Genomic DNA, 14,465 nt, shown 5'->3' with positions numbered 1-14,465 from the left:
ATTCCATCTTGTCCATTATTATTGTTGGCATTACACTAACGGATGAGGTAATAATTTTTTATTTTTGTATCTCAGTTGTCCAAAACATTAATTTTAGTCTGGTTTTACACTCGTCCTTAAGGTCCGCTTAATTAAATTTAATAATTATTACTTTTCAACATAATTTTTATTTGACGGCTATATATTAGCATTGGGGAAAACTTTTTTTCAAAAAAAAAAAAGTCAACAAAATGGCCCTTACTTTTCTATTATCCAATTTATTATAAGCCGAGAATTATTACCAAGTTGAGAATTATTACCAAACATATGTCTCTGTAAAATGATTATGGTTACTTAAATGTGAAGCAGATTCAAGTTTATATAAGTGCAAATATTTTAAAAGAGTTGTCCTATTAGGGCTTGACCTAACTCAAATTCAGATTAATTAGAATTTAATATGGTTTCAAATACCAAATCATTTTCAAAAGAATAATTCAAAAAAAATTTTTGGAAAAATTATTAAAAATCCTTAATAAAAAATTAATTATGCAAAAGTACTTAAAATTTGTTTAAGAAAAAGGTGTAGCTTAATTCTAATGGGTGCAGCTCTTCTTGGACCAACCGTGCAACTTATTTTTAATTATGTGTAAAACAAAAGATATTTGTATATAATTAAAATTATATTGCACACATTTGAAGTACATTTGCACAATTAATTTTTAAGTGTCAACTTTTCACCAATTTTACTAACTTTTTTTAACACTATGATGAACAAATTTAAAACCTTGTTTGCATCTATTTTTTTAATTCTTTCTGTCTTTTTTTATAAGAAACATTCTATGTCCTAGATATAATAAACACATTCTTTTTACTTGAAATTTTAAACTAGCTTTTTTACTTTTAACCCTATTAAATATATGCCGCTTATTATTTTTCTATAATAAATTACAAATAAGGGTATTCTTAAAAAAAATATGTATATGATCTTTACCTCTCATTAACTCCGGCATTTGAAAAAATATGTATATATTTTATATATTTATTATTTTAAACTAAATTTATCCAATATTTTGAACTCTATTATTTTAGTATTTGTTTCTTATAATAAGTGATAGAGGGTCCTGATTCTAAGATATTATTAACTAATTTATATATACTAATAAAAAAGGTTAAAATCATTAAATTTGTCATAAAATTCAAGAAATTTTTAATATTACTCTTATTAACTATGTTAAATTGGGAAAATATATACACGATCCTTATAGTTCCATTCAATTTTGAATTAGGTTCTTAAATTTTTTTTTCTTTTTATTAAATCCTTATATTTTACACAGTTAAAGCCATTCATCCTTAAACAAACAGAAGTTGTAACACCAATTTACTTTGGATAAGGTGGTAGATGGTTATCCACAAGGGGCTTCTCAGTTCTCACTAGGCCATGACTGGACTCCTCAAGGGCCAGGCTGGCATATGTTGAGTTAAGCAGGGTTCAAGTTCAACAAAGGAGACAAGTGGGAAGACGAAGAGAAGGTCTCCGAGCAACGGGCCATGTAAAGTGGTTCTCCAAGTCTTCGAGCTCGAAGATGCTCTCACCTACTCGCATCATTGTTGCAGCTATGTTTGCTTGGTTCTCCAACACTCAAACCAGAGTTGGTTGAATCTTCTCCGTCTACTACAACTCTTTCATCAACTCCTTAAACGATCAAATTATCGATGGCTTATTCTTCGAAAGCAATTGGTCTGACAAACTCTAACCTCTTTCATCTGCCATGCCTTTTTCCCTTAAAAAACCTACTCCCTTCTTTGAATTGTGTCCTTGTGCTTCTCTTGTCTATTTTATTTCTAGACAAAGTTGGAGTTAATGTCAAAGTTGAAATTAAAAACATGAGTATGTGCTACTGGTGAATGGCATTGAGTTAAGGAATTTACAAGGCAATATTAATCATTAATCAATTGCTTGGTATTTAATGTAACATATAATGGTCATCTATTCTTTAATAATATCAGTTGACTAAATTGTTTTAGGGTCTCCTAATTAAATAAGTGTTCCTTGTTATCATATGATGAATAAGACAATGAGATTGGCAATTTCAACATCGGCCTGTGTATCTCCTATTGAGCCTCCGGTCATTCCCTCAACCTATTTTAGCATTCATTACAAGCACCGAATTTGGATTTTCATCATCCGCCCAAACCCATTTCCCTCATCAAGAAGAAGGAGAAAAAATGATGCCATAAACATTGAAGGAACATGAATTGGAGACTTATCATATTGCTTCTCTTGATAGACACTTCGAAATCTATGTCAGACCTCTCTACTGTCGAGACTTGCATTCGCCCGCTCCTTCACATTTTGCTAGAGCCTTGGTGTTTGCTTTGCCATTCTTTTTACTTGCTTCGAGTTTTTGCCTGCTCCTTTCAGTGTTGGTCCTGCCCAACAGATTGTCCAGTCTTGGCTAGCTCAATCCTTCTTCCAGGCGTTTGCTTGTTCATCTTCTTCGGCCTGCTTTCTTTCTTTTCTATCCTATGATAGCAAGAGAGCAGTCCAATCACAGCCTAATTGGACTTACATATCCACCTATGCGTATCATGCCATTTGCATCTATAAAACGACTCTCGGCAATGGATATCTTGGCTCTCACATTGATGAAGAACGTAGCGAAATACGATACTTGGTGTGAATTGCAGAATCCCCTAAACCATCGATGAACTTATATAAATTTTACATTAAGATATCCAAATGTAAATATTTTGTTTGACAAAGTCATTCCCCCCCCCCAAATGTTCAAATTTTATAAACGATAAAATAATATATTTAGATATTTTAGTAGTTTAAACACGAGGTGTTCTATTGTAATTAGTATAAATACAGAGAGTGTATTCAAGGATCCCGTTGGTATGAAGGAAATGGAGGAGAGGGGAGAGGAAGAAAAATTTAATAAACTCAATTTAAAAAATTAAAAAGGTAGTATTAAAAGCTTTTTAATTAATTTTTATTAATATTTTATATTACTTCTTTTTCTTATTAAAATTTTAAAACCCATTTCTTAAAAGTTTTAAATAGAGCTCTTAAAAAAAAATTCCCTTCATAACAGACAATACCTAAGAGTAGGCCTACACGTGGGCAAAGCTAGGTAGGGCAAAACCCCTGCCCGATGCCCACCCAAAGTATGTGGGCTGCAAAATGCAACCCGCTGCCGAGCCCTGCCCGTAGAAGCCCGAACCATTTTGGGCAGGACATGGGCAGGGTTGGGTAGGGTGAGCTTCATTGCCCAAAAACCGATGCCCTGCTCATATCATAAAAAAGAAAAATTCGATCCATACCTGAAAATCACATTTCATAATTCTATATTTTAACACATTAAAATCATCCAAAAATAATCCAAAATAAGTCTTAACAAACATCCAATTAAATAACATCAATAATCCATTCAAAACAAGATTCAATATTGTAATTGGAGCCTAGAAAATTGAACAATTTGTACTTTGCATCAATCTCCATAATTTCCAGAAAAGGATGGAACACCTAAAAAAATACAAATAAAAATAACAAAGTTTAATATATTAGAAAATAAACAATAAAAAAAAAGTACTTCTAGATTTTAAAGGATGCACCAATTCACCTTACCAGCTTAACTAGTCATGCTTATAAAATGATCCTTCAATCACTAGTAGCCATTAAATTCTCCCCTCCACGTGTAGTAGAATCTAGGAAAAAAAATCAAAGAACAATGACATTACAAATTATGAAGTAAAATATGAGTTATTAAGGTTTTGGGGGGGGAGATTACTAGCAAGTTAAAGGACATGCTCTGTCTCATCAAAATTATCAAACTCCCGAAGCTTGTTAACAAATTCAGATATTGATTGCCCAGATTGTAGCCAATTTTGGCTACAAATTAGTGCTTCTGTCATCTTAGAAGATAAATAGCTTCTATAATGATCAACCACACGTCCTCTGGTGCCAAAGGCAGACTCAGAAGCCACTGTAGAAACTAGTATAGCCAATACATCTCGTGCCATGTGTGAGAGAATTCTATATTTTTCTAAATTAGCTTTCCACCATACCAATATGTCAAACTCAGCTGCAGAAGGGATTTCATCTCTCGAGTCAGTTGCTATATATCTATCTAACTCAATTTGAGGATCTGTTGAGGTTCTTTGTTTCATAGATTCTAACCACTTATGACCTGAATCCTCTTCACATCATCATCATCATCAAAAGAAGGCAATGAAGTTGCACTTGCTGTACTTGTGGAGGTAGCCCCAGAGTCAATAGAAACACCAGCAGAGTACTCATTAAACAACCAATACAAACAATCTTTGATCCTCTCCTTCATAATCAAGCATACTTCAGGATTAAAGTAAAGAAGATCAAATATATGATTCACATATGCTAGTTTATACCGAGGGTCCAAAATGACAGCCACAAAAAGCAATGGATTCATATTGTCTGCTTGACCACAATACTTGTCATACTTCACTTGCATGCTAGTGCTCATTTCTCTCAAGAAGATATTAGCATTATTTGTGATATTCCTTTGCAGCATTTTCTGAACCCGAGTAATCTGGTGGAAACATTCATTTGCTGATACAGAAAGGGAGCTTGAAAATTTCAATGTTATGTCCTAGAAGACCTTCAAGAATTTGATGAAGATTCGAGCATTATTCCAATCATCAATAATAGGACCAGAAAAGTTGTCTTGGTCATGTCTAGTACCATCACGCTCACGCCTAGCAAAACTAGAAGCCTCACGCCTACAACTTGAAGTGCTTGAGTTGAATTATGAAATATAGTCATCATCTTCATCACGCATCCGCTCAAACACTTTTTGAAACTTCATTGCAGCTTCTAATATTAAGTATGTTGAATTCCATTGAGTGGATACATCAAGGCAAGCAAGGCTTTTAGTGTCTATTTTTTCAGCTTCAGCCCAAGTTTTGAATCTTAGGGAGCGTGAAGGAGAAGAATGAACATATCTAATAGCACTTTGAATGGCTTCAAAGCTGTCTTTCATTTCTTTAATACCTTCATTGACAATCAAATTTAACACATGTGCACAACATCTCAACTGTAGATAATCACCATCACAATGTAAGCCCTTCCAACTCCTCAAACATCTTTTAAGATATCCCGAAGCTGAGTCATTAGCTGGGGCATTATCCACAGTTATGGTGAACACTTTCTCAATCTCCCAATCTAACAAGCATTGCTCAATCGTCCTCCCTATAGTGTCACCTCTATGATTTTCAATCATAACAAAATTGAGAATCCTTTTGTGAAGCTTCCATTCATCATCAATAAAATGTGCCGTCAAGCATAGGTAGTTGAAATTCTGATTTGATGTCCAACAATCTGTGGTGAGACAAACACGTTTAGCACTCTGCTTGAAAAATTTCTTCAATACTTTAACTTCTCCAAGATATAATTGCCACACATCTCTTCCAATTATTGTTCTTGAAGGGATTGGAAAGTGAGGTTCAAACTCATTCAACAATTTCCTAAATACAGAATACAGGCTTCTCCACAATTCTGAATGGTTGCTCATCACTGATGATAAATTCAGCTAAAGCTCTTCTGCATCGGTTCTCATCTTGCCCAGCTATTCTACCCGACAAAAGAGTTAACATAGATTGTTTTTTATCTGTTGTGGCCTTATGTGGATTCTTTGAACACCTTGGGATATGCCTCAACAAAGAATTTGTCCCATGACGGTTTGGATCAGCTTTATAAGTAGTATGATAATACTTGCAAGCTGTTAAGTGAACTCCATTAGTTTCTTCTATTGGCAATCTGACAAAGTAATCCCATACCTATGATGTGTGTTTAGATTCTCTTGCCTTTCTCTTTGTACCCCTTCCATCAATATTTGTGTCTAGTGTGGCAGAATTTGTTTGTGGGGGAGTAGGGGTAAGAGAAGGAGAGATGGGACAAGGGAGGGTAGGATAAGATGGAGGTTGAATAGGAAGAGTAAGGCTAGAGGTAGGAGCTTCATTAGTTCTATTAGGATTTGATGTTTGATTAGGTCTAGTAGGAATTGGTGTTTGAAGAGGGGTTGAAGCACCTTGAGATTGAGACATTCTACCAATGGCCAGGGATGGTGATGTAATAGAAGTTTTCTCATCCATTAAAGCTGCAATACAACACCATATAATTCAACATACCATTTTTCAAAGATATATCAATACACAAGGAAGGACCAAAGTTGAATAAATATTTAATTCAAAACCCTTATAGACTTATAAACTTGATTAAGAATGTTAAGAATGTTGCTTGGTGGACATTTATTAAGAAGATTCCCTTGTATCCAATATTAACAACTAGTTTGGTTGTAATCGGATATAATTAATTACTTATGCTTTCAGGCATGTATGTATTAATTAATTTTCTGGGGTAGACCTATGATGAATTCCCAACATGGCACCGGCGTCTTTAAAGAACCCATATATCTCCCTTTCGCTTAAACTGCACAAGAAGCATGCAAGTAATTCCTTTGCTAATTTTTCGACCTACTTCAAGCTACCTCTCTCCATACATCTTCAAGATACACACACAGCATATTTTTTAAACTGCTGATTATTATAACTTAAATAATTTTCCGATGACATCCTTGTTCAAATCTTTATCTGATCTATATAATCAAAATCAATGGGAGGGACCAGATATTGGTATGTGTCGTACTTAGCTTAATTTCAGCAAGCAATTACAATTCCCACATAAATGATCAGCAAGCAATTACAATTCCCACATTAATGATCATTTATGACTGTACTGAATTGATCTTATTTGATGAAAAATACACAAGAGAAGAGTAAATCTAGAATGTAGAAATAGAACCATTTCCCAGCAAAACAAAAAATCGATTTGCAACAAATTGGTATAATCTCTACCTAGAAAATAAACTCATTAGCCGAATATCAAAGCTGAGTCGATAGAGGAAGATGGAGCCTGGAAGCGAATGACAATGAGCACTCACGGTGACTTGAGCTTGAGGGAATGCGAAGACAGAGGTGGTCGACTAGTCGTTGATGGTGCTCGGTGAGTTGAGCTTGGAACTAGTCGGCGGCTTGGTGAGTTGAGGTTGAGAGAATGCGAAGATGGAGCTGGTGTTGCTGCTCGGTGAGTTGAGCTTGGAAGTTGGAACTAGTTGGCGTCTTAGCGTCTTAGCGAGCTGAGCTTGAGTGGAACTGTGGAAGTCTTGAACCGAGCTGGAGCTTGGAACTGGAGGCTACCGACGACAGACCGACGGTGAGTAGTAAGCACTGAGCAGAAGCTTGCAGGAGGAGGGACAAGCTTAGCTAGGGCGCAAATCTAATTTGCAATCTGAAATCGAAATGAATCAGAGAGGGAGAGCAAAATGAACGGTGAAAATTGAGAAGAGGGAAAAATGGAAAATTAAAATATTATATTAATATATTTTATCAATTTAAAGTTTTATGTATTATTATATATTATATATTATTATAATATAATATTACATATACTCCGGGTAGGGCCAAACAGGCAAGGCAGGGTACCCCCACAGCCCAGCCTGGCCCTGCCCATGATCAGCCCTGCCCAGAAGTGTTTTTTCTTCCTTTCAGGCTGCATTTTTTGGGCCAAGCTAGGCTTTTTTTCTTTGGGCCCGAGCGGGCATTTCAGGTTACCAGGCATGGTGAACACCCCTACCTAAGAGCAAGGTTATCAAACTCATGAGTTAATAAACTCGTGAGAAGAATGTAAACTTGAATCGTAAACTCGTAAGAGTTTACTTTTATTAATAAATAATTATTAAAAGTATATAATTAAATAATTAAAATAAGAAGACAATAATTTATTTTAAATATATATCAAGTTCAAATCATTAAAATTAAATCCATCAACAATGATTGTCAAACTCATGACTCATGAGTGCAAATAAATTGACAATGAAAGGATAAATTTATAATGCAAACTCATAACATGAAATTGTAAGAATTTATCTCTTGTTAAAAATTAGCTTAAAAATATTATCATATTATAAATACCAATTACCACCACACATATAATCAGTTTATAATTAGTTGATTATGATGAAAATAGAAATGAATATTTTAATGCTAAGCCAACATGCGTCTAATAAATGAGATTTGTTAAAATAAATTTAATATTTAGTTATTTATTTAAATAAATTAAAATTTTTACAATTAAAGTACTTGAACAAATTGTTTTAAAATAAAAAAGTTTACTAGACACTACAAACACGTGGCATCCAATGCCTATCGTATGATTAAAAGTTTAAAGCCATCCTCTAGTAAATAAAATCATTTACAAACCGCAGCATACTAACGTGGGAATACAACTCGCAGACACGCCAAATAACTCGCGATTTGACTGTCCAACTACGATTCCATGCGAGTTTCATCCGAGTTTGTGGACCTCCGATTTTGTTTAAGAGTTAACGCGATATAGACACCTAAGCACACAAAAACGGACGATTTTACGAGTTAAATCGCGTTTTTAACAACATTGCCTAAGAGAGTTATTTCCAATGTGGTGTAATAATGTTTAAATCTTACACAATCAAATAATCATGTAAAAAGATATAGTAATTTTTAAGGTTAAAGTTCATTAAGTATCATAAAGTATTTTTGTAAGCTCAATTTAAAAAATTAAAAAGGTAAGATTAAAAGCTTTTAATTAATTTTATTAATATTTTATATTACTTCTTTTTCTTATTAAAATTTTAAAACCCATTTCTTCAAAGTTTTTAATAGAGCTCTTTAAAAAAAAAAATTCCCTTCTCACCGGACAGTATTCAAGAGAGTTATTTCCAATTTGATGCAATCATGTTTAAATCTTACACAATCAAACAATCATGTAAAAAAAATATAATAATTTTTAAGGTTAACGTTCATTAACTACCATAAAATGTTTTTCTAAGTTCGTCCTCCCTCTAGTCCTTGTCATAAAACATTATATGGAAGAAATTTTTGGCCCAAAATATAAATTGCTAACTAAGTCTTTAATTACTACTTTCCAATTTTACCGTTGTTAATAATTAATATTTAGTGTTAAAAAGCCCACCCCAAAAAAATTATCAAACGGGTATCTAGCATCTGAAATATTTTCTTATATGTATCTAATACCTCAAAATATTTTATGGTGCATCTAATATTTTAAAGTATTTTTTAGGTGCATCTAACGAAGTATTTTTTTGCCTTGGTGTTAGATGCACCAAAAAATATTTAAAGATGTTGGACTCAATTAAAAATTAGATATATTACAAAATACTTTAGGGTGTTCAATGCATTTAAAAAAATACTTAAAGATATTGGATACACCTTAATCCAATTATCGATTTAGGACATATTTAGTACTTTAGCTTTCATTATTTGATATGTGGGAATTAGTTGAGAATGCTCTGTAATAAGGACTAGAGGAAGTATTTTGTAATTCTTCAGATGCCCTAAAGTATTTGTTTTTTTAAATATATTTAACATTTCAAAATATTTTATAATTCATTTAATATCTTAAAATATTATTTTTATTCACTGTTTTAAATACTTTTAACCCTAAATCCTAAACTATAATGCCTAGCGCATATGAAAAAAATGAATTATAAAATATTTTATAATGATAAAAAATTATTTTGCTATCACGCAATATTTTCAAGATGCTGCGATGGAAAAAACGAGTGCTTCCCGCCGATCGCTCATTGCGAGGGGGAAATCTGTGAGGCCTGATGGAGGAGGAAAGGGAGGATGCGGACAGAAGGAAGAAGAAGGTACGCGTTGATAATCACGACTTCACAGGGGAGGAATTTCTGAAGAACAGAGCTGAAGGATGGATGGAGGTTGACGAAAATCAACGATGTCCTAAGTCTTACAAGGAATCGTTGATGAGAAATGTTAATTCGAGAGTTCACTGGTGGGAATGGGTAAGGGATGAGGAGGACGACGATCTGTAGGATTATGGCGCAGAGACAGACTTTGAGAAGGTTATGTTTCCAGACAAGGGGATTATGGTGGATGTCTCCAATCCATTACGGCTGAGATTCTTGTTCGATGAGAAAGAGAAGGAAAGACTAGTGAAACCTTTCAAACGAACCTTGATTGTTAAATTGATAGGGAAATGGGCGTCGTACAATTTCATGGTACAGAAACTTAAGCAACTGTGGCAAAGGAAAGGAGAGATTGAAATTTTCGATCTAGAGAATGACTTTTATTTGGTGAGCTTCCAAAGCAATGAAGACTATATGGAGGCTCTTACAGGAGGGTCGTGGGTAGTGTCAGATGCCTACTTGAATGTAGCTAGATGGAGGCCGGAGTTCAATCCTAAAAAGGAAAAGATCGAGACTATGGTTGCATGGGTAAGGTTCCCTGACTTACCTGTACCACTATTTGATAAAAAAATTTTGTTAAATTTGGGAAATGCTATAGAAAAGCAATAAGGCTAGATGTTCATACTACTCAGAGATCAAGAGGAAAGTTTGCAAGAATGTGTATTGAACTGGATCTAACAAAACCTCTAGTGCCAGAATTTGAGGTGGAAGGGCAAATCCTAAGTGTAGTGTATGAGCGTATGGAAATGCTCTGTAAAAAATGTGGAATATTTGGGCATAAGGCGGATCACTGTGGAGAGTTCATAAGAGACAGGAGGAGGTTTTGCAGAGAAATGATAAGGGAGGGGAAGGCAATACTGAAAGGAGTGAAGATGGTAGAGAGAAAGAGGAACTGTGGAAAATGGTTCAAAGAAATAGAAGGCAAAGAAAGGTTGTTAATCCAGAGCAGAATATTCAACGGGGTTCAAGGTTTGCTATGCTTGAGCAAGAGGAGGTGAGGAAGGAGGAAGAGAAGGAGAAGGACAATGAGGGATCAAATGTAGCCCTACTTGATGTTACTAATTTGCAGGGCCAGAATGTGCAAACTTTCAAGATGAGAAAGAAGAGCCCAAGGTTGAATGAAAATAAAGCAGTGGTTTTAGCTAAAGAAAAAAATGGAGCCAAACAACTAGTGTCAAAAAAGAACACAAAAGAAAAGGTGGCGAAGGAGAATAAGTTGAAGACTTTGGTGCAACAAAAAAAGGAAATTCAGTTAGGAGGCAGAGATGTGGAGATGATGGCTAGCTCTAGTGATGCAAGCTTTGTGCCAGAAACAGATGCTAGAGAAATGGGAAGCTCTGGCCTTAGGATACTAGACAAGGGAAACCTTGATCCTGGAATCCATGACTGTAGCATGAAGAAGAGAGTGGGCTTTGACCCAGGTGATGATACCAACCTTACTGAAGAGGAGGAGAATCCTATCGAGTGCTTAGATGTGCATATGGAGCAAGGAGTTAGCTCTGCTCTGCTAGCACTGGACTGATGTAAGTGCTCTCTCTTTTTCTGATCTTTTAATTAGTGATTTAATGAATATACTGGCCTGGAACAGTAGGGGGCGGCCAGCAAAGGGTTTGCGGCGGCCTTAAAAAATTTCAAAAAAAGATATAGATTTGATATTTTAGTGATACTTGAGCCAAGAGTCAGTGGTATTGTTGCAAACAGAATTACTCGCAGTTGGGGTTTTCATAAATGTTTAAAGGTAGAGGCAGAGGGTTTCTCTGGTGGCATTTGGATCTTGTGGGATGCAGAAGAGATAAAGATTGAGGAAATCAATAGAACTGAACAGTTGATTCATTGTAAAATCAGTTTAGGGGAAGAGGAGTCTTTTTTCACTGCTGTGTATGGTAACCCAAATGAACAAAGAAGGCATTCTTTGTGGGATTCACTACAAAGAATAGCCTCTAATACAAGAGACCCCTGGTTTTTAGCTGGTGACTTTAATGAGATTAAATCGCCATTGGAACAATAAGGGGGAGGCAAGGTGAATGAGATGAGATGCCAGAGATTTAATGATTGGATACAGGATTGTGGCCTAATTGACATTGAAGCTAAGGGTCCTTTTTTCACTTGGAAGGGTCCTCAGTGGGAAGGTTTAGATCGTGTGTTCAAGAGACTTGACCGATGCTTATGTAATGTGCAGTGGCAAAATCGATTCACAGATGCTGTAGTCAAGGTTGGTGAAAGGGTCTACTCTGACCATCATCCCTTAATAATTGATTTGAAACCTGACCTGTTTGTAAGTGGTGCAAAGATTTTCAGATTTGAAGCTGCTTGGCAGCTACATGGCCAGTTTTCTACCTTCCTTGGTAACAGTTGGGTTGGTAGGGAAGAAGCCAACGTGAAATTAGAGAAATTAAAACAAGATTTAGAACGCTGGAATGTAGAGGAATTTGGAAGGATTGAATGGAAAAAACAGAAAATTTTAAACAGATTATATGGAATACAAAAATGTCAGAATAGAGCTAGAAACCCCTTTCTATTGCAGCTTGAGGTGGAATTGGAAAGGGAATTGATTGAAATTCTCAAACAGGAAGAGCTAAAATGGTTCTAGAAGTCTAGAGGGAGCTGGATTGAACAAGGGGATCGGAACACACGTTATTACCATACAAAAACGATGATTAGAAGGAGAAGAAATAAAATAAGAGTTTTAAAGAATGATGCAGGAGAATGGATAGATGAGGAGGAATCTATTATGAATATGTTCCAATCCTTTTACTTGAGATTGTTTGAGGAAGAAAGAAGTGACAGAGAGTGGTATGAGATAGATCAGAAATGGGGAGAAGTGTGTAAGGAAGAGGTGATGAAGATAAACAGACCTGTAACTTTTGAAGAAGTGAGGAAAGCTTTTTTTCAAATGGGAAGTTTCAAGGCTCTTGGAGAGGATGGGTTTCCTGCTGTTTTCTACCAACAAAACTGGAATATTGTGGGTGTTGAAGTAGCTAAGTTCATCTCAAGACTTTGGGACAACCCAAAAAGAATTAATGAAATAAACAGTACTTTGCTTGTATTGATTCCAAAGGTAGAACATCCGAAATTTGTAAGTCAATTTCGCCCCATAGCCCTATGCAATGTTTGCAGGGGATTGATAAACGTGCAACGGAAATAAATTTAAAAAAAAAACAAAATCAATCCCTTGCCCGGATCTACCGATCGCGTTTAAGTCAGGTAGTAAGAAGCATTACCTTCGATGTTCGATTTCCTGGTGGCTCGGTGATTCCGCCGTTCAGGATGCCTCCGCTCGCCTCCTTTGTCGTTCGAAGTCGACAACTCTGGTCGGCTTCCTCTACTGGTATCCACACGAATAGCTCTCCAGTCACAAACGGCGTGCTAGCGCCCTTTTGTCCGTCTAGGGTTTTAGAGAATCCGTCCTCCCTTCTCTCCTTTTGGCCGTCTCTTATCTGCTTGGTGCTTTCACTCTGATGCTTAAAACCCTAGCTCCTCATATCAAATATATAGGATGCTATAGGTTTAATGAATGATATTTAATTTTGAAATTAATCCTAAATTAATTCCGAAATTAATACAATATCAAATATTGCCTAATCAGATAAGAGAACAATTAAATAAATATGGTTTATATTAAATCTGTCTCATAGATTTAATTCACCTATTTATTTAATTCAAAATAAAGATATGACGGAATTAATTTATATAGATTTAATTTATCCTTATAAATTAAATCTAACAATTAATATCTCTTATATTTATATAATATATATATACGAATTTATATATATATACACGTCCACCCTATATCATTCATCGAATCTGGACATATCTTAGATTCAATGAATCTGGACATCATAACTCGTGTTGGGCTATTTTGTGTGCGACCCTGTAGGCCCATATGAAGTTGGCAGTGGGCCATTAACTATAATGACTCACAAGTCGTAAGCGGTCTCTAGCAAGACATCACGACTATCCAAATCATATGAGGATCGTTGAACGATGTAACCTTTCATACAACCATATCGCGTCCCTTTTGTCACACGACATTTTGGTCATGGATGAGGCATGGAGAACGTCATCCTCCTATTCATGACCGTTACTTTCTCGATCCCTGAGCAGTCTGACTATAGAAATGGAACTACCTTTCCATTATAGTATGGCCATACATTTCTCAGACTCACTCATCGAGGGGCCTAGTAATATCTCTCTACGAATGTGAGGGACAAATTCCATCTTGACCATTCACATTCCTCCGCATGAAAAACCACTAAGCCTAAACATAGTCTTTATGATCACTCGGTCAAAAGTGACTTTTGACTAGGTCAAAGCTAAGCGTTTCTCATGTAGGAATCCATGATGATCTCAGGTCAAAGGGCACAGTGACATGGTTTATATGAGAGAAGCTTATGACTTAACCCATGCAGCGGGTCGGTCCTCTCATAGCGGGTCGGTCCAACATCTTGTCTACATGTGCCTATGACTTTAATTTATATCTCTTATATCTTTAAAGGCTCCCACTGGTCTTATTTATCTCTATTTCCCACATAAGATGATGAGGGTTAAAGGATAGTTATCCAAGGATAGTCATCACAATAAACATGCAAATAATATGATAACGTAATTAATTAACATATAAAATAATGTTCATAGCAATATGATTGGCCCCCCCTAGGGCACAATTTCCAACAAAAACAA

At 35.4% G+C, this 14,465-nt stretch overlaps 1 protein-coding gene and 1 pseudogene across 1 annotated transcript; one reads left to right on the top strand and one right to left on the bottom strand.

Annotated features, from left to right (window-relative positions):
• Window positions 1-2,590: 2,590 nt before the first annotated feature.
• On the top strand, window positions 2,591-2,746 carry LOC114735577 (uncharacterized; annotated as a pseudogene).
• Window positions 2,747-4,154: 1,408 nt separating this feature from the next.
• On the bottom strand, window positions 4,155-4,529 carry LOC114735575 (uncharacterized). Its single transcript, XM_028923270.1, has one exon. It carries the CDS (start codon window positions 4,527-4,529, stop codon window positions 4,155-4,157), a length of 375 nt encoding a protein of 124 aa, XP_028779103.1.
• Window positions 4,530-14,465: the final 9,936 nt, after the last annotated feature.

The sequence above is a fragment of the Neltuma alba genome, unplaced genomic scaffold (assembly GCF_004799145.2).
Source record: "Neltuma alba isolate B1F8T4 unplaced genomic scaffold, ASM479914v2 tig00013235_pilon, whole genome shotgun sequence".
Taxonomy (NCBI): Eukaryota; Viridiplantae; Streptophyta; class Magnoliopsida; order Fabales; family Fabaceae; genus Neltuma; species Neltuma alba.
The sequence above is the reverse complement of the archived record's forward strand: the minus strand, read 5'-3'. Positions and strand labels throughout refer to the sequence as shown.